This window comes from Pyrenophora tritici-repentis, chromosome 2, assembly GCF_003171515.1.
Source record: "Pyrenophora tritici-repentis strain M4 chromosome 2, whole genome shotgun sequence".
NCBI classification, from domain to species: domain Eukaryota; kingdom Fungi; phylum Ascomycota; class Dothideomycetes; order Pleosporales; family Pleosporaceae; genus Pyrenophora; species Pyrenophora tritici-repentis.
Genome location: NC_089391.1, coordinates 3,022,446 through 3,046,342, shown reverse-complemented (window position 1 = coordinate 3,046,342; position 23,897 = coordinate 3,022,446). Strand labels below are relative to the sequence as shown.

The 23,897-nt window shown below is 51.6% G+C and overlaps 10 protein-coding genes across 10 annotated transcripts; 6 read left to right on the top strand and 4 right to left on the bottom strand.

Moving 5' to 3' along the window:
- Nucleotides 1–531: 531 nt before the first annotated feature.
- On the bottom strand, nt 532–2,160 carry PtrM4_066140 (DnaJ, DnaJ-class molecular chaperone with C-terminal Zn finger domain protein; the record flags this gene model as incomplete). The annotated part of the gene is made up of 2 exons (XM_066105723.1): nt 532–1,944; nt 1,993–2,160. The coding sequence occupies 2 exons, from the start codon at nt 2,158–2,160 to the stop codon at nt 532–534; spliced, it is 1,581 nt and encodes a 526-aa protein (XP_065964350.1).
- A 624-nt stretch (nt 2,161–2,784) lies between these two features.
- PtrM4_066130 (SAP30-Sin3-bdg domain containing protein) lies at nt 2,785–3,415 on the bottom strand (the record flags this gene model as incomplete). The annotated part of the gene is made up of 3 exons (XM_066105722.1): nt 2,785–2,825; nt 2,877–3,144; nt 3,215–3,415. 3 exons carry the CDS (start codon nt 3,413–3,415, stop codon nt 2,785–2,787), a joined length of 510 nt encoding a protein of 169 aa, XP_065964349.1.
- Nucleotides 3,416–4,865: 1,450 nt separating this feature from the next.
- On the top strand, nt 4,866–6,519 carry PtrM4_066120 (uncharacterized protein; the record flags this gene model as incomplete). The annotated part of the gene is made up of 3 exons (XM_001933317.1): nt 4,866–5,404; nt 5,461–6,334; nt 6,391–6,519. 3 exons carry the CDS (start codon nt 4,866–4,868, stop codon nt 6,517–6,519), a joined length of 1,542 nt encoding a protein of 513 aa, XP_001933352.1.
- Nucleotides 6,520–8,209: 1,690 nt separating this feature from the next.
- On the top strand, nt 8,210–9,335 carry PtrM4_066110 (Glyco-hydro-61 multi-domain protein; the record flags this gene model as incomplete). Its single annotated transcript, XM_066105721.1, has 6 exons — nt 8,210–8,313; nt 8,361–8,448; nt 8,497–8,680; nt 8,732–8,905; nt 8,954–9,210; nt 9,333–9,335. The coding sequence occupies 6 exons, from the start codon at nt 8,210–8,212 to the stop codon at nt 9,333–9,335; spliced, it is 810 nt and encodes a 269-aa protein (XP_065964348.1).
- A 483-nt stretch (nt 9,336–9,818) lies between these two features.
- On the bottom strand, nt 9,819–10,768 carry PtrM4_066100 (FabG, Dehydrogenase with different specificities (related to short-chain alcohol dehydrogenase); the record flags this gene model as incomplete). The annotated part of the gene is made up of 3 exons (XM_001933315.2): nt 9,819–10,177; nt 10,228–10,647; nt 10,702–10,768. 3 exons carry the CDS (start codon nt 10,766–10,768, stop codon nt 9,819–9,821), a joined length of 846 nt encoding a protein of 281 aa, XP_001933350.1.
- A 1,300-nt stretch (nt 10,769–12,068) lies between these two features.
- PtrM4_066090 (uncharacterized protein) lies at nt 12,069–13,327 on the top strand (the record flags this gene model as incomplete). Its single annotated transcript, XM_001933314.1, has 5 exons — nt 12,069–12,224; nt 12,273–12,377; nt 12,433–12,610; nt 12,661–12,862; nt 12,913–13,327. The coding sequence occupies 5 exons, from the start codon at nt 12,069–12,071 to the stop codon at nt 13,325–13,327; spliced, it is 1,056 nt and encodes a 351-aa protein (XP_001933349.1).
- An 894-nt stretch (nt 13,328–14,221) lies between these two features.
- PtrM4_066080 (GabT, 4-aminobutyrate aminotransferase and related aminotransferase) lies at nt 14,222–15,688 on the top strand (the record flags this gene model as incomplete). The annotated part of the gene is made up of 1 exon (XM_066105720.1): nt 14,222–15,688. The coding sequence occupies one exon, from the start codon at nt 14,222–14,224 to the stop codon at nt 15,686–15,688; it is 1,467 nt and encodes a 488-aa protein (XP_065964347.1).
- Nucleotides 15,689–16,141: 453 nt separating this feature from the next.
- On the top strand, nt 16,142–17,073 carry PtrM4_066070 (FabG, Dehydrogenase with different specificities (related to short-chain alcohol dehydrogenase); the record flags this gene model as incomplete). Its single annotated transcript, XM_001933312.1, has 2 exons — nt 16,142–16,427; nt 16,544–17,073. 2 exons carry the CDS (start codon nt 16,142–16,144, stop codon nt 17,071–17,073), a joined length of 816 nt encoding a protein of 271 aa, XP_001933347.1.
- Nucleotides 17,074–18,009: 936 nt separating this feature from the next.
- PtrM4_066060 (uncharacterized protein) lies at nt 18,010–20,338 on the top strand (the record flags this gene model as incomplete). The annotated part of the gene is made up of 3 exons (XM_066105719.1): nt 18,010–18,956; nt 19,005–19,993; nt 20,334–20,338. 3 exons carry the CDS (start codon nt 18,010–18,012, stop codon nt 20,336–20,338), a joined length of 1,941 nt encoding a protein of 646 aa, XP_065964346.1.
- A 53-nt stretch (nt 20,339–20,391) lies between these two features.
- PtrM4_066050 (CypX, Cytochrome P450) lies at nt 20,392–22,249 on the bottom strand (the record flags this gene model as incomplete). The annotated part of the gene is made up of 5 exons (XM_001933310.2): nt 20,392–20,853; nt 20,902–21,243; nt 21,301–21,536; nt 21,589–21,976; nt 22,031–22,249. The coding sequence occupies 5 exons, from the start codon at nt 22,247–22,249 to the stop codon at nt 20,392–20,394; spliced, it is 1,647 nt and encodes a 548-aa protein (XP_001933345.1).
- Between the last annotated feature and the right edge of the window lie 1,648 nt (nt 22,250–23,897).

Here is a 23,897-nt window from a genome sequence, read left to right as displayed (position 1 = left end):
AGCATGTGATGGTTGCTGAGAGGCGTGTACGGGAGTTGTCTGGGTAAGCTCGAAGACGTGGGTGGGGCAGCGTGAAGCAATGCAGGCACACAAGCAACCTCACACCCCTCACACCAATCCCATCACGTATGCGCCAAAAGGTGGCATACGCTCTGCTCAATTCGCTCCCACCGTCCGCCAGAGCCTAAGGCAAACCTCGTGGATCTTGCAGATATGCGGCTCGCGCCCGCCAATGGTGTGGGCAGAAGCGTCGCGTCGCTACGCGCCCGATATATTGGTCACGGAGCTAGTGAGTGATGCATCATGGACATGCGTAACCATAGCAAGTTAGTGAATGTAATCGTAAACTACGTAATATTATACAAGCCGAGTCGAGAGGCCTCTTACAAACTCTTCATACATCAATGCCAAAACCATCTACAGAATACGCCGTCATAATGCTACCAAATGTCTTCCTGGACACGGTCATGTCGCCTCGTGACACCCTTTTACGCCGGCCCTGTTATACAACATTTCATTCATAACACCTGCTTAGCCAGACCCCCTCTTCTTCTCATCCTCTTCCGCCTTGCGCCTCTCCTCGGGGTCTAGGTGCCTGTGCTGCCCTGTCAGGTTGTGCCAGGCGCTCTTCAAGAAGCCCTCGTTTTCATGTCCGCTCATGGGGTTCCCCGCTGAGTCCTTGGTCTTGCCTGGGTTGATCACTCGCTGTGCGTTCTTGTCTCCCATTTCATCTGCCAGCATTTCCAAGATGGTGCGCTGGTTGACACTGAGGTACTTGGGCATGTTGACCTTGAACTCTACGCGCAAGTCACCCTTGCCATTGCGCCGGCCAGTCAATTGTTTCATGCCCATGCCTGATAGCGTGACGTGGTCGCCGGTTCCTGAGCCTGTGGGTACTTTAACCTTGACTTCGCCGTCTAGCGTCGGGACCTTGATCTCGCCTCCCAGTACGGCCGTAGTGAGTGGAATAGTTGCGGTGTGTAGGATATCAGAGCCGCTGCGTCTGAACTTGGAGTCGGCGGCTACACGGATAAGCACGTAGAGGTCTCCCTTTTGGCCGCGAATAGTTCCGGAAGACATGGCTTGGCCAGTGAGTGGTGCATCTCCCTCGCCGTTGACGCGCAGCCGCATGCCGTCGTCTACACCACCAGGTATGTCGATTGTGATGGTCTTTCGTTCCTTGACCGCGCCATCGCCTCCGCAAGTGCCACAAGACGAACCCCGGGGTATCGCAAATCCAGATCCGCCGCAGGATGAACAGGTTGCGCTCATGTGGAAGCCGCCCATGCTTGTTACCCGTTGCCCACTGCCTCCACAGCTCTTGCACTCTGCTCTCTTTGCGCCCTGCTTCAACCCACTGCCGTTACATGTTCCGCATTCTGTCATGGGCGTAACGTATATGTCCTTTTTAACACCTCTCGCCGCATCCAAGAATGAGATGTTTGTTTGTACTTCGATATCGTCACCCACCATGACCGACTCTTGCTGAAATGGGTTCCGTCCCCCACCGCCACCTCTTCCTCTTCTGCCTCCAGTGAAAGCACCGAATAGATCCTCAAAATTGATGTCCTGGAACCCCCCCGCACCTTGAGCGCCACCGAACCCACCAAAACCACCGAAGCCTCCTCCAAAGCCTCCCCCAAACGGATTTCCTCCAGGCCCTCCCGCAGAAGCCCCAGGGTTGAAGCCACCATTTGCATCAAAGGCGCCGGCGCCATAGGAATCAAAGGCCTTTTTTTTCTCCGCGTCTGACAGGATTTCGTATGCGGACTGCGCAGCAGCAAACTTTTCCTTTGCACCGGCTTCCTTATTTGTATCGGGATGGTATTTCTTCGCCATGCCATAGTAGGCTTTCTTGATGTCGGCGGCAGAGGCGTTTTTGCTGACTCCGAGCGTCTGGTATGGATCGGCCATGGCGGACGATGGAGGGGAAGCATGGAAGAACTAATGGCATGTTAGTAGAGCCTCACTGTACATTATGGGGAAACATACTCGTATTGACTGCGCATTCTGCTGTCTTTGCGCAACCGAAGGTCTTCGCGATTGTGCTCTCGATGCTTGTGTTGCGATACATCGTCGTTGACATCTCGCGAATGACGTCGAGCCGGCGATGCGTACAGGAGCCACCGCCTTGAGTGGGAGCGCACCAGCGAAACTCATTGTACAAGATTTTCAGGTAGTATTAATCAACGTGGTGTTGCTACGCTGTGCTCTTCTCTCCGATTTCGACTCTGATGTTTCCCGGCAATTGACAACTTTTTGCGGGCACGGGCCGGTGACGCACTTTGATTGGCCTGCCTCGGCAATGAGCGCGTCGAATCTTCGAGAGAGTTACGACGCGATCTCCGCTCTCGCAAGGATTGGTCAGGATATCTGAATCAGACTGAATGCAGCAAAGACGCAAATACTGTAGTTTAGCAAGAGTCAGTACACTACGTCTTCTTCTTCTCGTTGCCATACGCAGGCGAACACGCCACAACAACACCAAAATGCGCGCCTTGCCACCGATATACGGCTCAAATCGTTATATTACCAAATACTCATTATCAACAATGCTCATGTCTATACATGTTGTCGCGCCTTGTATGTAAGGACCCGAACGATGCAGCCGCCAATCGGCACCGTAATGCATAGCGTTTCCCAGTCATGACCTGGCCAGTATCCCAAAACGCCTGCTGAATGCTCATATCCCATAATGTATGTAAAGGTCGCGGTCCGTCGCCAAAGAGGGGTATCGTCGAAAAAGAAGCCGAAATGCAGCAATGTGTGTGCGAAGTCATCAAGTCACTTGCGATGGGGGGCGAACCGTACCCTAAACTCCTTGTCTGTTGGATGTGTTAGCAACATGGCGGTGATGAGGCTGTAGTCTGGCCTACCCTGGTGTTTCGACTTGTATAACCAGTCGACGATTACGTCGCTCTCCGTAACAGCTTGCGAGTTGAAGCTCTTCTTAACAGCCAAGCCTAGCTGGTCCTTGTGCACGCGTCGCTTCGCTTTTGGTCGCGCCATAGTTGGCGACATGCGTCCAATGCCTTGGTTCAACACGACGTGGCTGAGCGGGTTCTTGAAGCTCGACGGGCAGTCAAGGCGGTAGGCGCGTCGGTAGCCGTGAAGTACCGTGGAGTCCTGAGACGACCATTTGATCTATTTGGCAAGGCGCCTGTCAGCGATCGAGGGTTCCATGTGAGATAGGGTGAGGATGTGCGCGACTAACATTTCCAGATGAACTGACGTCGGTCGAAGTCTGTCCACTATTGGTAGAGGCATTGTCCACCTCCTTGAGGCCACTGCCATTCATAACGTTGACACCATTGTTTCGTCTCCCGCCCCGCGCGTTGGGGCCTTGGAGGCTCTGCAGTTTGTCCTTTAGTGAGGCGTGCGCCTCGTCGTTGGTGTGAGTGCGTTTCGGCGGCATTATCGAGACCCAATGGTCGGCTTGACGGGCAGAAAAAAGCAGTGATGCTTCGTGTGAAGCTGGCAAGGCGTCGTCAGAGATTCGCAATGTTTGAACATGCGGTGTCGAGTCCTAATCGCCTCGAGAGGAGAACAAAATGACAGCCCAGGGCCCAAGCGTAAATGACGTTGGCGTACATCTCGTCAGGGTCCTTCCTTCTCCGAGGTCCCTTCCCCTGCATTAGACTAGCATGCCAAAGCAGACAATAAGACAAAGTAATAAGCACAAGACGGCCCAGACAGCATCCAGTGTTGCTCTGTATTACGATTGACCGCTTTCGCAAACATTACACAACTTTGTCTTTTCCCATCCAACGCGCCGTCGCGCTGTCGCGTGCGTCGCGTGTCGCTTCGGCTTCCCCTCATCCCGGTCACTCATTCGCCTATGGCAATTCGCTCGACGCTGGAAGCACCAGCATTGCCTGTCTATAGGATGCACGTTGTAATTCGAGTGAAAACCTTGGTTCGTGATCCTCACAGTCCCTCGCATAGAGGAAAGCGTAAGCCTGCGTGGAGACCATCTCTTAGACATTAGCAGACGGTGACCTTTTGACGGTGAAGCAAGTGGATACCAGGCCATTGGTCGCGCGCATCGCCGGAGCATAGCCGTGGACAAGGTAAGCGCGGGGCACAAGCCGTGAGGAACCGATAAGCGAGTGAAAGAGCAGCCTGTAGTTGCGGGCGAGATCAGTTTATAAAGGAAGAGTAGGCGCTGTTGAGTTGCGAGGCCTAGGACTTCGGCACCGGACATCCGTATGATGATGCAATCAGCTCAAGCTGGCACTGAGCGGAATGGACGCGTAGTACTGGAGAGGCAACAGGCGAAGAGTTAGTCTGTAAAGCTGCTTCGGTCGGATTGGTAGAGTAATAGGTACAGTGTGTGCAGACTGGCTATCATGGAAATATGAAGGTCCGTGCATGACACAAATGGAAAGAGCAGACAGGACTGAGACTCCCGACATGCCTACCAACCCTCAATGAACCACAGGGCTCTGCAAATGCCGTGGAACCGCAATTCTTCTTTCCCAAATAGTATGCCGTCGAAGCACGCTCACGTGATCATACTGTAGCTGTCTGACAAGATGCACTGCGGTTCTCCAGTTGGGACGAACTTTACCTCACCAAAGCTCACCACCAAAAGCTACCACGGCGAGGTCGTTTCTCTCACCTCAGGTAGCAATGGAGCCACCTCTAAGCTACCGCCTCCATGTCCACCATAGTGAGAGACCAGTATTCTGTATATAAACAACTCTTCTGGTTTGTCAATCATCTCTCCTACCATCTGCTCTACAATATCACACATCAACACAGTAAGTTCAGTTGCACTACTCTCACAACACCTCAGTCATCCCCATCACGATACCAACTTCAACGTTCTATAAGGCCTCGACTCCGGCACAGTCACTCACCACATGAATCCCGCTGTCAACGCATTCGCCCCGAACATCACTCGGCAGACCGGTATAGCCCACCAGGTGAGCATCTCTCCCTATCCATACCTTGAGGCCCGCATCCTCAACCTCGAGGAGGGACATGTAAGCCTGTATGAAGACATCAATCTCCTCCGAGAGATGATTCACGGGCTCTCTTCCTCCGTTCAAATTCTGGAGAAGGGTGGCTGGCCAGTGCATGTCGGACCATCCCAACTGGACCTCAAGAAGTCACACCGCGATGCTACAGAGCTCAAGATGGAGCTAGAGAAGCTCAAACTTGAGGTCACGCAGTCACTGGACGGTAGTGCTGACGCGCAAAAGGCGAACGGTATGACTACTTCAAAATCTACAGGCAGTGTGCCTCCTCATCTCAGGGCGTCCAATGTCAAAGTTGCCCCAAAGGCGAACAGCATGGCGACTCCCAAGACTGCAGGCAGTGTGACCAGCAACGGTACTGTCAAGAAGTCTCTTCCACCACACCTGCGCAACAAGAAGGTTGAGGTCGGCAATGACAACAGGTAGGCAGAAGATCTTTGGTACGTCATGGTGACTCCAACCTGATATATATATATAGTACTCCGGAGCAGGTTGCCGACTCTATAGCAAACAGTCCTCTTGCTACAGATGGCCAAGTTGATCCCGGTTCCAACAGTGTTTCGACCCCAATGCCAACCGCGTCTACTCCGTCTAAGACTGCCGATCAAAAGCTGCCAACATCTGCCGGAGACAACCAGCAGGAGTGGAAGCCATACCACCTTATGACTATCGCCGCGTTCCAAGGCCGGATCCCTTCAGGCGATGCAACAGTCACCTTCCATCCCGATTTCCTTGACAACATCTTGGGTGGAGCGCCCTGGTCACCTGGTCTGCGCTTTGTTCAAGGCAAAGGTCCTTGTCTCTTAAAGAACCGTACCTACTATCAACTCGACCCGGAGAATGATCCTTATCTCCCCAAGACTGCAGGAGAGCACGGCGCGAAGCTTACGGCATTCTTCAACGAGTCCCCCCAAGACGCATTCCCCCACCTTGTGGACTCCGACTTCTACGAGGATGTGCCTATGTTCGTTCTCGTAGGTAAACGCTACGTATACTACGGCAACTATTCCCAGACGCGCTGGTCCGACAAGCTGGACCATGATACGATGGCGACCAAGGTTCTACAGTCAGTCAAGGAGTTCTGGGCCGAAGAGCTCACCTCATCGACTCGCGAGAAGTGGGTCACCGAGGAGCTCAAGAAGCACTTCTTCCCCAAGCCCCAGTACGAGGGTCGCCTCTTCGCTGTGGCTGATAACGATACTACTGTCGATACTGAAGAGGACAACAAGCTCACTGAGAAGATGGTAAAAGATATACACAAGTATGCTCAGTCACTGCGTGTGTGGGAGCGCGACGCCAACATGAAGACCGCCATGATCAAGAAGCAGTTCATTCTCGACTCGTTCAATGCAGTAAGTGAACCGCCCATCCTGTATTTACCCAGATCACCTTTTCTGACCAATCGCAGTCTGACATGGACGAGCCGCCGGCGCTTCGTCTCTGGTGGGAGTACCTCGAGTGCGTCGGTTGGAAGAAGGACTTCTATGACCTTCTCGTCATCCTCCAGAAACGCGATGCAAAGAGCTACCTCCCCTGAGCCCGCATTGCGCGTATGTGTAGGCTTTTGCATTGCTCATTCATGGAAACAGCATACGGTCGACAGCACATGGGTATACCACGCACCCACCCGGTAGGCGTCGGGTTGGTACATGGCCATCTAGCTCATCTTCCGAGCTTGATACTTGTGTTCTCTATTCTTTTATTCTTGACTGCTTTCTTCATTCTGTCATATCCCGGGAAATTGGCGACATCATTTACTTCATCATATACTCAACTTGGACCTTGAGAAGGTTACTAGGCCTGGGTAGCATGTAAAAGTCTTATCTCTTTCTTGATCAATTATATCATATCTCATTGCGCAAATAGTTCGGTGAGACACTCTCCATGGCTACCAGTTACTGTATTTTCTCGCATCTCGTTTGAGGTTACTTATCAATCCTGCAGCATATGATAGCTTCGGCGGTAAGAAATGCATCATGATGATTTCTTGCAGCTTCCGATCATGAAAAAGACCTTTGCGGTGACTTCCCCCGAGCCAGGAAATCGGGCAGCCTTCATCTATCGGCCTTTCACGCAACATCCACATTGATAATCCACGCGGTGACTTCCTTATCTCACAATGGGCATCAGTGCATCTACGCTATTGAACACTTTATTCTCTGGTCAGGCGATGCGCCGCCTCGTCGGATTTATCGGATATCCCGCCCCGGAACGTCGCCATTACTTCCACATTCTCACAAGACGTCTTCCATGAGTCGTGTGGGTTTAGGGAAGCCCCCGGTCACCGTTCGCGACTTCCGCCGCATAAGGGAGTAGTCGCAACCTGGGACTGCACGCGACGGCACAGAGCCAAGCTGCGCATCCGGGTGTTTCCTCCGTTTCATTAGACGTCGTCAATCTGTATCGGGCAGGCTTCTCCTCAATATGCAAGTTGACTCACAAAGTACGCGGTAACCAGGATGGAGATTTGATGAGTTGCAGCCACTCCAGGCATAAGCGAACGCCATTCGCCTTACAAGCCAGGGCTTTTAATACGGCTGACTGGAGGTACGTTTCAGTCGTTTTGGATCATGTTTACAGCTGATTTTTCACATAAAATCACTGTTGTTGATGTACGCCGTTGTCAGCACCGAGCCACTGATCGCAACAAAACAAAAGTCAAGCCTCGATTGCCCTACCCCACAGTCAAACAAGCACCGACGACAATGAAATAAGAAATGCTAGAGTATATGTGACCCACACCTCATATATCGAGCATCAAACTCTACCATCGTAGGTCACACGCTACCAACAGCCCCGTGGCTCACAACTCTCCGGCTATTAACACCCCTGCGCACTTCATCTACACAACCCCACAACGACTTTCACCTCGGTTTTCACTGACCATATTCCGCATTCATTCCCCGTTTTCATTGTTCACTTTCAAGTTCGATGTAACTTTCCCCAGATCTGGCCCGGTTACACAAGAATATCCGGAATCGGGGCTCCATATGGCTGTCACGGGCCATGAGCTTCACGGCTCCAGAGCCACGTCTGAGTGGATGTTGGGCTGAATTATTGGGCCTAATAGTCGAGGCGCGTCACGCGGCATGCGCTGATGAGGCCTCCTGGGATGGGAGAAAGGTATATGAAGGGGTGGTTTCTGTGAACTATATCACCCTTGGCACTCTCCAGCAACCTGAACACCATTAGATTTGATTGTAAAATTTCGATATTGTACAGGAAAGATGAAGTTCTCAACGGCACTGACAGTGGCTGCTTCGCTGGTTGCGACTACGACTGCACATGGAGGCGTTGACCAGTACATAGTCGGAGACACAACGTATCCAGGGTATGTATACTCATAGGGGATGATGACCATGCACTGACGGTATCTAGATGGTCACCATACAACTCACCGGGTAGTCAAAAGAGTATCCAACGACAATACTCATCGTATGACCCCTTGGTCATCAAGGATCTTACAGTGCGTCTCCCAGTCAGTGTGATACAGACAGAGACTGACTAGTGACAGACTGAAAACATTCGATGCAACAACAAAGGCGCTCTTGGTACTGGTTTGACAGGTACCATAGCCGCAGGAGCTGTTCTCAAGACACACTGGAAGCAATGGACCCATAGACCAACCTCCTTCCTGGTATACATGGCAAAGTGCCCTGGTAAATGTGACAGCTTTGACGGGTCCGGCAAGGTCTGGTGTAAGTACCCCATCGTCTACAGACCAGTACACTGCTAACGCAACCGTGCAGTCAAGATCTTCGAGCAAGGTCTGATATCCGGCACTGAGAACGCTGGCATCTGGGCCGGCGATGCCATCCTCGACACTCTCTACGCCAGCATCACTATTCCCGCCTCTCTCGCACCAGGTGACTACCTAATCCGCCACGAGCTCATCGCTGTACATCAAGCAAACAACCCACAGTGTATGTCCTCTATTTCCAGCACCACCCCCACGCTGACAAACCCCTTAGTCTACCCCGAATGCGCCCAATTCACCGTCACAGGCTCCGGCACCGCCTCCCCTCCTTCCTCCGCCCTTGTATCCTTCCCCGGCGCATACAGCAGCACAGACCCCGGTATCGCATTCAATATCGACTCTGATGCTGCGAAGAAGGCTACGTCGTACCCCATACCCGGTCCTGCTGTTTGGAACGGAGCTGGCGGTGGCGCGAGTGGTCCGGCTACGTCTTCCGTGCCGCCCGTTGATACGCCGAGTCCTACTACTATGGTGACTAGTGCGTCACCTGTGCCATCGGCGGCGCCGACTACTGCCCCATCGTGCGAAGTGGCAAGGTATGGACAGTGTGGTGGGAAAGGGTTTGGAGGCTGCACAACATGTGCTAATGGGAGTAAGTGTGTTGCTAACGGAGATTACTATAGTCAGTGCGTGTGAGGCTACTGCATTACCTATTTTCAAGCCAAATAAATTAAGAGTTGTGTTGTTTTGTACAGCCTGCGACATATTTTGTGCACGTGTATATCTGTGGTTGTTTATAGTGGGAAGGTATACCGTCTTTTCTCGATATTTTCTCTCCGTCGCGTTCAAAGTGAAACATACAAGTTTCAGATGCCTCCGTGTTTACAAGGTCGGTCGGTGCGATGGGGAAAAATGTACACTTATGCAGTAAGCTATCGATCCGTGTGCGGGTGTCCAATCGACTGCCGCCTTGGCGTCTGCTGTGCGATCATTGCCTTGTTTGATGCTGGACTTTGAACTTCAAACTTCACGACGCACAGATAGTCGCTCCTTCGGCATAACTCAGATTGCGGGAGGTGGGTAGTTGGATATGCTTGGTAATTGCTATGCTACGGTGCGATACACAACTAATTCGACTTCTAAGCAGCTAGAGCCATGACCTTTGCGAGGACTGCATCGTCGCTAAGCGAATCACCCTTGATCTTCTCATATGCAGGTGCGAGGATAGATTTCTCAATCTCTGTGAATTTGCCATCACTGGCGAAGATGAGGTCACCGTGGCGCGACTTGTCCACCATTAGGTAAGTAGCGACCTTTGCCACTACAGCAGGAGACTGGCAGTCCTCTGAGACTGCGGCGAGTAGATCCTTCAGGTTGGGCAGGACTTGTGTTGCCGTCCATGAGGGGGCGAGGGTGTTGACACGGATGGGTAGACCAGCTACCTCTACCAGACGAGCGAAACTCCTGCCGAAACCAATCACACCAGCCTTGGCCGTCGCTAGGATGGAGTTAGTCGAGAATTGGACATAATAAGCGATATAGACTTACAGTAATCGATGGCTCGGACGGGGTGTAGGCCAGTGCTGGATCCCATGATGACGATAGCTCCTTCGCTCTGAGTCTTCATGTAGTGAGTAGCTAGGGTGACGGTGTTGACAACACTGTTCAAGTTGATGTCGATGGTGTCAACATTTGGTTGCTTTGGGTCACCGTTCTCGTCAACCTCCAGAGACAAGAAGTCTCCGCGGGGACCAACGCCGGCATTGGCAAACACATAGTCAACCTTGCCATGCTTTTCCTTGGTAGCTTTGAAGAGATTGCCTAGGTCGCTCCATTGTCTGACGTCAGTCTGGACGAAGAGGCTGTCGGATATAGACGCGGGTGGTGCCTGAATGTCTCCATTCACAACTAGTGCGCCCAGAGACAACAATAGCTCAACCGTGGCGAGGCCGATGCCTGATGACCCACCTGGAAAGGGTCAGTTTTTGATTCAAAAATCCACACTGGGCAGAGATCAAGTACCCGTTATCACAGCAACCTTGCCCTTGACGGCTGTGAGATCGTTATCGTTGACCTGGATAGAAGTCATATTGAATATAATGGATAAATATGGATGAAGATGGATGGTTTGATGAAGACAGTTTGATGAGAGTTGATGAATAGAAAAAGCAAACAACATGCAGCGAACCAGGGAAAGATATGCACAACCTACCAACGCCTCTCCATACGGTCTCGACCAAACGCACGGATAGATGGACAAGGACGAGGCAAGAAGACGCGAAGATTAGCATCATGAGCTGGCACGGATCTAGAACCAAAAGCGGACTCTCAAACACGATCACGTACGAAAAAACCACGATCGGCATAAGGAGATATTTCCATCTCGCTACTGGCGTTGTTGCTGGCGGACCCAGTTTTTACGGCACAGCAAGAAGCTGGCGGCCGCGGCCTAACTGCCACTAAACTACGCCTCTTCAAGTGACAAGCGCCACCTCAACAGGGCGTGGTATATTCGCGAACTCGAAATTCAGCTCGTTACCTAACTGATTTTCATGCATTGCGATCGATTAGGTCCCCCTGGTACTGTAAGGTATCGGTTGGAATTCTCCGATGAATCTGTAAGGTGGCGGTAGCGTTGTGGAAATGTTGAATACGAGGGGATCGGTTCGTCCGCACATTGCCGATGTCTTGCCCTGTGCCGTAGTCGGGTTTCTGATGTAAACATCCTCGGGCCTTTTCAAGTTCCTGCCATTCCCGTCGTAAGAAAAACGTTCGCGAAAAGAATCCTAGTCCTGAACGTGGCTCAAACGGGCCGTTTGGAAGAGATTTCCATTGAGAGGGCTCGAGCGGCCGCGGTAGCGGTAGCAGAGGAGGATACTTGATAACGCATTTCGCTTAGGTTTGAGCGGAGTGCGGAGATTGCTTCGCGCTTAGGACGTCCTTTTGCGGAGGATTTCTTCCGCGGTGTTCCTTTGGGAAGGGATGGACAGGCTGGCTGCCTCTCGAACGACGGCCACCACCTGCACTATGCAGGGACTCGAAGAGGTAAACCTCCGAAAACGTGGGTACCCAAGGGATCTTACCTAGCTGCCGGCGCTAAGCATCATGTCGGGTCCAATGTAGACAATAGTAGGCACATGACAGGGAGGCATTGGGGTAGGCGGTATAGAAATTCGAAACAAAAGCCTGTCCGTACGCTTTGGGGTGCTGTGTGGGGGGCGCGGTATAGACAAGATGCCGTTAGGTCTCCTTTTGGGTGACGGTGGCGGTGGGAGGTTGCAAACGCGAGCCGTATAGATACGCGAGACTGGCTCTGTGGAGTGTTGCCTTGTTTCCCATCTCCTTCACTTTCGCTTTTCACCACACTCTTTACGAACCAAACCATCATCATGACCACCGTAGATGTGGCTGGAGACGGCGTGGCTTTGCTCTACTGCGCTATCGTCTTGTTAGTACTCTCCTGGATTTGCTTCAGCATGCGTGTTGGCGTCCGCATCTGGAGGAAGGCTTGGGGCATGGATGATTATCTGATGCTTCTTGGAATTGTCAGTATCTTCAACCAGGCAGCAGTGATCAGAACTAACCCATCGTAGATTCTCTTCTCCGTTACAGCTGCGCTGTGTATCGTTTGCTGCTACTATGGATCCGGTCAGCTTGCAAAGGACCTACCCCAGCTAACAATCATGAAAGGAGTCAAGGTACATCATGGCATATCCTATAGGGATGACCATTCTGGGTACTGACCAACTGCAGCTGTTCTACATTGCAGAATACTTCTATGCAGTCGGCGCCATGTTCATCAAGATCAGTGTTGCAGTGGCGCTCCTCCGTATCGCTGCCAACCGCAAGGCATTCCGATGGGGTCTTTGGGCTCTCATTGGAGCCACTGTTGTTGCTGCAGCTGTCTTCTGCATCGGCATCGCCAACATCTGTAAGTAGATCTGTTTCACGACTGGCATGCCAGTACTGACTGTTCACCAGGCCACCCGATCAACACCCTGTGGGGCGAGTCCAAGGGCACTTGCAACTTACAGCTCAATACCAATGTTAGTCTCTTCTACTCCGCCATCGAAATTGCGGCAGACTTTAGTCTATCGCTTCTGCCTGCTGTTCTACTTTGGAACGTCCAGATGAAGACGCGCGTCAAGAGCTCCGTCGCCGTTATGCTGGGCCTCGCTTCCTTGTGAGTACTGCACAGCTTGCCGAATACAACCTATTCTAACTCTTCTCCAGTGCCTCCTGTGCCACCATTGTCCGCCTCAAATACCTCACACTCTACAGCGACCCAGGCGAATTCATGTTTGGCACCGGCAAGATCGGTTTCTGGTCACTGACCGAGGAAGGCATTGGCATCATCGCCGGCTCCCTCCCCGCCCTGCGTCCCCTCCTCTCCCTCCGCATACGCGTCACTGTAGGCTCCAAGGAAGGTCAATCGGCAGAGAGACAATACCCATCCATCAGTGCCAATAGGCAGCCGTCAGGCCGCCCACGCGGCATACCCATGGACACCTTCCAGACGCTTGGCGATCACGACGACGTAGAGGGCAGCGATGGCGACAGCCAAAAGAACATTATGAAGGAAACAAAGTACGTTGTGACCTCGACTCCCGCTCTGGGACAAAACGTGAAGGAGTCAAGCTTCGTTTGACGGCCGCCATACCTGCGATTAGATACTGCTGTAGCTGCCAAATACCATCAACTGCAATAACAATTGAGCATGCTAGTCGTGGTTTGACTGCGACAATGATTGTGGTGGTGATCTCTGTGATGTGTTAGATACTATTGCAGACGACAAAGGGGTGCTTTATAGTCTGACTGTCAAGCAGTACCTACGATATGTTCGCTCGTATACCCCGAATTCTGCCAATAACCCGAGACATATAACCTTATGTTAGATGAACAAAGTTTCGCATCTACCGTGAAACTTCCCGCATGCTTATCTGACTACTACGTTAATGTAGATTCATGAAAGCGTACGTATACCAAGGTTCTCTCGGTATTCTCCAAGCTATGCTATTAGGTTCGGTAACGAGAGACGGTAGTACTTTGAAGTATGCGTCGCTCTGTCGGTTCTTCGGGAATGTACTCCCTAGCGACTCACGTGTGCGTTCTGATCCATGGCGCCACGACATTCACATATGAAATAACCCCTTTTGGTGCATCCGTATCCTTCCCGGTGGACTCTAAATCGCTGAGGAGGTCTTGGTAGCCGACTCAACTGCCTACTCAAAGTACCGCTCCACAACGATAGCCGAACCTTACAACAACCCACATGGCGCCCACTTACTCTCTGTTGGACTTTCCTTGTAGAGTTAGTCTACATTTCACTGTCGCAAAAACCTCCCTCTGCCAGCGTAAATGCAGTCACAAGAGCGCGTGTAGGGCGTCTACCCAGCAATTATCAGCACTAACTACGTCACGCGGCCACCCATCCGTCCCCATCCGAGTCGCAACTTCAACCTAAGGGCCCCAACCAAAAAGCAACAGGTCCTAGTGTCTCCACCCCGGCTACAACATACATTATATAATGAATCGCACAGTCATGTCTCGGGGCATAAGCATCAGCACTACAACTTTGCGCACCCTCGTATCCCCTTCTGTGTGGCGCGTACCTGTACGACTACGACCGTTTTCCTCGACAACAACCCCGCAGCAACAATTCGCCGATATGGATGCCGCGGCGTTTGGTGAACAGCACATTGCCAGGGGCATTGGCCGACTTACCAAGCACGTTTTCGAGGATGGGAAGGGTACGTGGATTACGACTGACAAGGGCGTCAAGCTGCTGGATATGACGGCGGGCATTGGAGTTGTGAACTTGGGCCATTGCCATCCCAAGGTCAGCGCTGCGGCCGCAGCCCAATGCAGCAAGATTACGCATGCGCAGGTGAACATTGGGTTCAGTGCTGCGCAGATTGCATTGATTAGAGAATTGATTCCGATTCTGCCTCATGAGAGCCTGGATACAATATTCCTTTGGAACTCTGGCGCTGAGGCTGTGGAGGCGGCAGTCAAGTTGGCGAGGGCAGCCACGAAGAAGCCGAACATTATTGTTATGCAGGGCTCGTATCATGGCAGGACGAATGCGACTGCATCCATGACACGGAGCAAGACTATCTACGGTGAGGGTCATGGACCCCTCATGGGCGGTGTCTTTGCAACCGCGTTCCCTTACTACAGTCAATTCGGCCTTCCAGCCACCACCCCGACAGAGGAACTAGTCGAGCAGTCACTCCTACAGCTCAGACTCACACTCTCGCAACAAACAGCTCCCTCAGACACCGCAGCCATCATCCTGGAGCCCATCCTTGGTGAGGGAGGCTACGTTCCCGCACCCCCTGCCTTCCTCGCTGGTCTCCGCCAGGTCTGCGACGAACACAACATCCTACTCATCGCCGACGAGGTCCAGTCGGGCATGGGTCGCACCGGTCCCTACTGGGCTGTCCAGAACTCTGGTGTCCGGCCTGATATCCTCATCTTTGCAAAGGGTGTTGCTAATGGATTCCCTCTGTCTGGTATCGCGGCCAGCAAGAGCATCATGGATCTCCAGAAGCCGGGGTCTATGGGTGGAACTTATGCTGGTAACGCAGTTTCTTGCGCCGCTGCCACTGCTTGTATCAAGGCTTTCCGCGAGGAGAAGATTCTAGACAACGTCGCAAAGAGATCAGAGCAGATTTTCTCTTTCCTGAGGGACCTTCAGAAGAGCGGTTCCAAGGCAGGAAGTCTGATTGAAGATATCCGCGGCTCTGGTCTTATGGTTGGTGTGCAATTTGCCAATCCCGCACTGCAAAATGGCTCTTCAAACGTAGCAGCGAGACATGCGGGCAATCAGCCTCAGATTGCACCAAAGGTTGTACAAGAGTGCGTCAAGCGTGATATGCTTATCCTCAGCACATCGGTATTTGATGTTATTAGGTTTATTCCGCCGCTTAACATTAGCGAGGAGGAGATGACCAAGGGGTTGGGTATTTTCAAGGAGAGTCTTGAGGCTGTTGCTAAGGACTTGTAGGCTATTGGCCTTTTTTGGTTTTCCCTTGTTAGAGATGAACATATCATGAATGAACGATTATCCAAGTATTTCCAGGTGTCTCGGGCTTCTATCGGTAATGAGACGGAGGTTCTTTACAATATATTGCGTCACTGATATGGGCGTAAGTCGGGATGTGGGGTAAACCACCAATGCACTTGTAACGCCCTTCACGAACGGTATGTATCCTTCCGCTAATGTTACAGTGCTTATATCCCTTATCAAGCTTTTCTCTAAGCTTTGTCTGCAGGTTGTTGGATTACACCCTGAATCCGCACTGTTTCTGCCTTGAATCCTGTCGGGTGCCTGAAGGGATGATGTATTGACTCGGTTAGAAAGTGTGGGGTGGCGTGGACGTTACTTCCTTCCTTCCTTCCAACAATCACTTCCAACATCCAGACCCCAACAACCCAACACTAATCCCTATACTATACCATGTCTTCCACTTCTATAGTCCTCATCACCGGCGGCAATACCGGTATCGGGTATGAGGCGGTGAAGGCGCTGTATGTGTCCTCTCAGCCATACACGATTTTCATGGGTAGCCGTTCGCTGGAGAAGGCGGAAACAGCTATCGCGAAACTGAAGAGCGAGGTGCCCGAGTCTAAGAATGAGGTTTCCGCGTTGCAGGTTGATATTGAAGATGATGAGAGTATTGAGAAGGCTTTTGGAGAGGTGCATGGGAAGTGGGGGAGGGTGGATGGGTTGGTTAATAATGCTGGTTTGTGACCCCTTTCATGTTTGAAGACTACGAGGAATGAAGGTTCTCAACAACGACTCTCCAGCTTTGTGTCACTATCTCCAAGTTTCTGAAATAGTATACTAACATAACTCTAGGTGCCGCCTTCGATGGCATTATGCGCTCCGACCCCGGCCCCAAAGGCATACGCGCAGCCTGGGATAAAGCATACTCGCTCAACGTTACTTCTACTCAGGTGATGACGCATACTTTTGCGCCCCTGTTGATCGCTTCGCCCAACCCTAGACTACTTTTCATCACGTCTGGACTATCATCGCTCGAGAAATGTGCCCAGGGCTCCGACTCCAAACTCATGAGTGCCGCGCCACCAAAGGGCTGGCCTAAGCCGCCGGGTATGGCACAAACGGCATACCGGTCTAGCAAGACGGCGTTGAACATGCTGATGCTGTATTGGAAGAGGACGCTAGAGGTTGATGGGGTCAAGGTGTTCGGGATCAGTCCCGGGTTTTTGGCCACGGGGTTGGGGGGCATGGGGGCGGATATGCTCAAGAAGTTTGGGGCGGGGGACCCAGGGATCGGGGGAGATCTTATCAGAGATGTGTTGGAAGGGAAGAGAGATGGCGATGAGGGAGTTGTGATTGATAGGAATGGGGTGCAGCCTTGGTAGGCTGCTGACGACATGGTACAAAAGTCCTGTTTACTATCTTTTGGAATAAAATGGTATGTCTTCTCAATTTGTCTATCCCTTCTTACAATCTTTGGTTTAAACTTTTTCAAGTGGAGGCAACCCCATCTGCGCACATATCTGGGGCGAAATTGGGGCTGAGGCGTGGGGCGAAGTCGTGTGAGCATGCATTGCATCGCGTTCTATACCCCCGCATCGAGATATGAAATTGCCGACGCTAATCAGCATTTAGCCAATGATGTCTCTGGACTTAGCGCCAGAAATCTTCTCAGTCTTGATTTTATGCTCGCAGTCGTCATTATAGTCCGTTGTGGGGGCCAACATGTTGTGTGCACAGATACAACTTACACTTTGGACGTTGGACGGGAGGCTGGGTTCCTACTTATCTGCGGCGTATCTGATTCCTATTATAGAAACTCAAAGGTGCCGCAAAAGACAGCGAATAACGTTCGAGCTCCACAAGGTACGAAAAAGGCGGAAGGCTTGCAGATCTGCCGCAAACTACGCGCCGACGTTCTCGCTTGCATCACCCAGCCTTATCTTTTCGCTCCCAAACGGCTAGGTGTACATCACCCTGTCTCGGCGCACCTATCATGGGATGGAATTACGCCAAGAGTCTTGCAAATATGCTTTCAGCCCCCAACAGCAAGGCAGACGTTATCTCCGATGCCTCTTGGGGTTGCCCATCAATACAGAATGTTAAGCTTAGTTTCTCAAAGTCACTGCGCCCCGTTAGTGTTTCCTCTCACACAGCGGCAAAATCTTACGTCTAGAACGACTGGGGCGTAAGTATGTGAGGAGTCGCTCCCAGGATATTGCCTATGTATTCTCCAGGCATCCCATCTCGCCCGACACTCTGAGGGTCTGGTCTCACGTCAACGCTATACAGCCACCCTACAATCGGCTTTCAACGTCGCCATGGCATCCGACGACAAATCCGTGTACCTTGGAGTCTGGACAGACTGGTCCCATGGCTCTGTCAAAGGACTTACATATACGACAACTTTGCAGAAAGGAGGCCTATTGGTCGCCTTCCTCGCGCTTTTCGTCACATTCACAGGAACATGCTTCTGGTCCATCATTTCGTTTACCATGCACCAAATGCTGAGTCGTCAGGCACCCCAAAACGCGACATACCACCAGCGACAAGCAATACTTCGAAACTCTGGTACCAGCGGGGCGGCCGCATGGAAATTATTCATGCTAACGTGGGCCTGGCGGAAGACCAGCCTGGGCGCCTCGATGAAAGCCTCGTGGTTATCTCTGACAGTCAGCTTGATAACCTTCTGCGCTTTTGCTGCCGCTGGTATCTTCTCTTCGCAAGTTGCCACATCCCGGGGTGGCCAGGTTCTCCTTGTTGGTGACAAATGTGCGAGTTACAACATTTCCCTCCTTACACCGGAAAACCAGGGCTCCTTCCAATCCTGGGTTGCCAGCTCGATCAGATCAAGCTCCAATTATGAGTCAAGCTGCTATTCAGGAAATGCATCGACTTATAGCTGTAACAATTTTGTTCAGAAGAAACTTCCCTTCACAAGCACCAGTGGTATTCCATGCCCTTTTCCGGGGAAAAACATGTGCAAAGCCCCCAACCAAGGTTTGCGAATGGATACGGGGTATCTCGACAGCCACGACGATCTGGGAATGAATGCACCACCCTCGGACAGGTTCCTCTATCGAGCTTTCTACGACTGTGCGCCGGTGAATATCGAGCCTTACTTGAAATGGAACAAGACTGGCTGGCTCTGGACCTCGCGCACCTTTCTCGGGACCGATGTACAGGGTTGTGGACGAGTGAAGGGATGTAGTCAGCAGTACACTTATAATCTGGCCGATGGGTATCATTTGGGCTCATATAAACTCCGGTGTGTTTACCACTCTTCTTGATTCCGTCGTAGCTAATTGCATTTAAGAACCAACGCTTTCAACGATGGGCAAGGTGACAATGATCCCTCCTCCTGGCAGCCAATTCCCGAACTCCAGGTTCCGAATGCGGATATCGGCGCCTTCTGGCTAGAGCAACACGGTATCTGGTATTTTTCATCTGTCAAAGATCCGTGGTTTGCAGCTGAAAGCAGCTCTAATAAGAGCACACCCATTGGACCCAGGAAGTATTACGATGCAGGAGAAAAGGTCGTGAATACTTTGGTATGTGCTCAACAATACCAATTCTGCAACCCGTCGAAGGAGCTTTGTACAGCGCCGATGGGATCCTCGACAGCTGCGACATCAGCTGCTTCCAACCTGTTCACAAATACAACGAATGAAGATAGGTTCATGTGGAACTTGCGAGCTGTCTTTAACCAGATCGGCTTCTCAGAAATCGCCAAAACATTGAAGGAGGGAGCTCTTCTGGCAAGTGATTTTACCAATCCGCTTGGTCAGTTCGGACTACCGGACAATCAATGGGAACTTGAGCTCAAGCACTGGTTCGGGATAATGCTAGCCGCTCTACAGGGATCCATAGTCAATCAGGCGAGTGGCCCGTCCATCCCAGAGGCAGCGACATTCCATTCTCTCCCGACGACAGCCGGTGAGCGTGCCGCTTGTACCAACCAGAAAATCCGGAGCGATTCCTACACATCGTTCAACGTGCTCGGACTTATCCTCATATTCTCCATTGGCGGCCTCATTATGCTCATCTCGGCCTGTCTGCCATCGCTGATGGCGCGCATACAACGTAAAAAGCCGTTTGCCAGCATTGAGTGGGATGCCAATGATACACTGCAGCTCCAGAGGCTCGCACATGAAGCCGTCGGTGCTGGCAACTGGGAGGGCACACGCGATGACTACCCACGAACGCAGCGGGGTGATCTACTGGCTGTTCTCGATACCTCAGATCCCAAGCATCCTAAGCTCAAGGTGCCGCCAAAGGTTGAGTCATTGTCAGACGAAGAGCAAGGTCCGACTCAAGTGGAGGAATCGATTCATAGCTCTCTATTGAGTGTGGAGATACCTCGTGTTTCCATGGAACTTTCACAGCGCTTTTCAGGTCGGATGGATTAGTCGTACCCTCGAGGCGTGTGGCTTTCTCTTTGCGATGCGAGGCTATCTGCACCAAAATGTCGTTGTTAGACTAAGCTTCCCTTGGTTTCAGCATAATGGTTGACCTAAAATAAATTTCAAAGTAATGAACATATCGTCACGTGCGCCAAGAAGTGTGAGGTGAAGGATTTGTGGCGGGCACATGTAAAAGCACACTAAAGCCGCTGACAATGTAACATGTGTCCAACTAAGTTAAGGGTGAAGAGACAAGACGTATAGATGATAGCAGACTTATATTTTTTAACTAATTATCCTTCATGCTGTAGGCCTACGACGAACCGAAATCTTCCCGCCATGTAATGGAAGTTTGAGCCATACTGTGTCTAGGGGTTTGGGTCGTACTTCCATGTGCTTCACTTCGTAGTTTAGCAGCATGTGCGCTATGAACACCTTCATCTCATTCAGAGCGAAGAATCGTCCTGGGCAAGCATGCCTTCCAAATCCAAAGCCAAGGAAAGCATCATCCAGTGTAGCGGTCGACTTGGCTTTCTTCTCGCTCGCATCTGCCTTGCCAGCTTCGAGATCCTCCTTGGCGGCAAAGTTGTCAACAATACTAGTAACGTTGGATGGGTCCGCGAAACGGAATGCGTTGAAACTCCGTGCTTGAGGATAGATCTTTTCATCGTAATGGATTGGCTCCATCGGAACTGCAATCATGGTACCTTTTGGAACATGGACGTTGGAGCCTGGGAGCCGGATACCTTCGGGATGCACAACCTGAACTCTATTAGTTGGTGGCTCAGCGGAATGCATGTGTATACGTACAGTTCGGGGAAGACCAACGATGGCAAATGGATTTAGTCTCATCGACTCACGAATCATCGAGTCGATGAGTTTCAGATCACGTACTGCATCGCGTGTCCACACTCCTCCTGACTTTGCAAGTACCGAGGCAGCTTCATCACGTAAAGCCTCAACATATCTCATGGAAGGATCAGAACTGTAAAGGTCCAAGATGACGTTCTGGACAGTGAAACTTGTCGAGTGTAGCGAGATATCGTTGACCAGTAATAGACGATGCGCCACTCGCTTTGGATCTAGTTGGCCTGCATCGCCTTTTGCAGCCGCAGCATAGCACTCGTCAATGAGCCATTGGAGTCCGTCTTTCTGTGATGGGGGTCAGCGTGACAATCTACATGAAAATTATCATAAAATGAGTCTTACCGGTGGCGTCCATCCACACTTGGAGTCAGCCTTGAATCGTGCGGTAGCCTCCAGCCTCTCCGTTACGAACGGCAGACAGCCCTTGAGTGCCTTTTTTCGGAGATACCAGCAGTTTGCCCCGACAAGAAATCCGGTAATGGGTTTCAGCGGTTTAGGTGATGCGTTGATGACCATGGCGCCGGCGAAAATGCTCATTGCATGGTCTCGGAGATCGTTGAGAAATTGCTCATCTCGGCCTGAAAGAATAAGCATTTGGATCTTTCGTTGTGTAATAACTTGATCACTCACATAGTGGCGCTCCACAGAAAGCTCCATTGCTCGCACCGGCGATCAGTTTCAAACAGGCATCCCAGACTTTGACCTCTTTCCACTCCGTGTCCCCCTTTCCTCCCCACCACCTATCGAACCCCCTGTCGAGTTCTTCGGCCATTAGGGGAGTAAGGTGTTCGAGATTTCGTGTGATCTGGTGGCGCACGACGTTGATCTGGAAGTCATTGTCCGCTACTTCCTTGTCCCATACGGTCCATTTGGTCTGGATAGTCTCGCTCTGCGTAGCATGAATGTCGAGTGTAGATTCCGGAAGCCCATAGACCTTCTTGATAAGACGAGGAGGAAGGATAATCATGGCGCCTCTATCGATGCTAGGCAATATAAATGGGCTGTTTATGTCGGCGAACTAGAAGCCTACTGGTGAGTATAAATCTTCACCAGATAGACATAGAGATTTTACCTTGCGATAGCCTTCAAACGCCCAGTCCTGCGTCTTTCGAACAGACTTCAAGGTCGCCCACACCCACTTTAGCCATCCTGTCTTGAGTCCAACTACGGGCAATTCATCCCAATGTTTCGATTCTGGTTTACCGAAAAACCAGGCTTGGATGGCGTGGTATGCTACGAATAGAATAGACAACGGCACCAAAGCCTGAGTAGGCGTAATGATGAGCTCCATCTCAGCAAAATCACGTTGCAAACAGGTTCAAGAGCAGTCGACTTTGCAAACACTTAAAGAATACCATTCTTCTCACCCCGCCACCAATGGCTATATGCATGCCGCGGTTGGAATGCTATCGGATGTACCTACAGTGGGTCCTGGTAGCATTGGGAGGGTCTAGGATTCTATGCAACGCGATTGAAGCGGCTTGTCTCGCCATGACAGCTTAGCCCGTTGCATTGTCCATCAGTTTCTAGACTGCCGCAACTGGCGCGTAATCTTTAACCAAGGATCTGCTGATTGGCGGACCTAGAAGACGTGAAATATCACAACGAGCATGATCCGGAGGTATGCCATCAGTAGTGGCATATGAAAGGTGGACAGGATCCAAGACCATGGTAGCTTGACGCAGGCCGGCCACTCACCGGAAGAATCGCGTGGGCGCGGCTGCAGGCTCAAAGTGCCGTCGTATCGCAAGCAAGTTGGTTGGGATGCTCCGGTGTTGCAGCATGCAATGCAATCACTGCAGTATACATATACGCTACCTGCCGTTGCATGTATGTATTTCTTTGTTTGAGGAAGGTTTTACGACACAGCAGCCGCGCGGCTCCACACGGTGGACGGCTCGGGTCGGCCGACTTCCGCTTTTGGCCTAGACGTGGGGTTATTCAGGTCAAGATCACGCACCAGAGCCTTGATTGCGTTCTGCAGGTAAGTCAATCTAGTGAGTGAATCTTCACAAATAATATATTCAGGTAGGCCAAGACGTGTCTTGGTGGCGGGACAGGATCCCAGAGGCTAAGGAGAAACCGGGCCATACACGTGCAGCTACAAGGTCGCTAGTCCATCGCTACTTGAGTCGGATTCATATGGATGCAAAGCTCGCTAGCATGTGCCTGCACCACGAAAGCTTTGCTACTCGTCGTATTCCCCCGAGAGGCTGCCGACCAGTATGTGCCGGCAATGCTACGCCATGGCGACGTACTACTGCAGCTGTCAGTGTGTTAAGCACGAGAAAGGGATTCCTCGCATGCATCAACGGACGGTATCAACGGACGGCATCCACGCTCGCCTCTTCCGAGTACTCTCCGGGGCTACATGCTCGCTAACATTAGCCGTGAGGTACCTAGGTGCCCTGACGACCTCGTTAGCTTATGCAGAACGTGCACTTCAGCCGCACGAGTTTGTCCATCAATGGCATTCAGCAGCCCGGATCACTGGGCGAACAGTCGAGCGGTGTCCAAACACCTAAGACCAAGGTTACATGTCCGCCCAAAAGACTGGACGCTGCCTAGGTTTTTATGCCAACCTCTCTCGCATGCAAGCTATATCAGCTAGGTTATGGTAAAGACCGGTACATACGGATCATAGACACCACCGACGTCGAATCTAGCATCGCTAAAGCCTTCTCCGGCCAATCAAGCGTTGGCCGCCCAAGGACCAAGAACGCCTCATGTGACGTTTACGCTCAAGCGCGCCTTTGTCGGTCTGCTCCTGCTCTTCCACAACACTTTGTCAAGGATTGCGACATATCCTAATCGTATCGCAGACCAGGGTCCACATGAGCCTCATGACTAGTGCAGGCGGGTAGGTCCCGGTGGCACACCATTCGCAGACTTTAGTGTGCATTTGCCTCAGAGTAAAGCGAATGTCGAGCTCCCCAGCC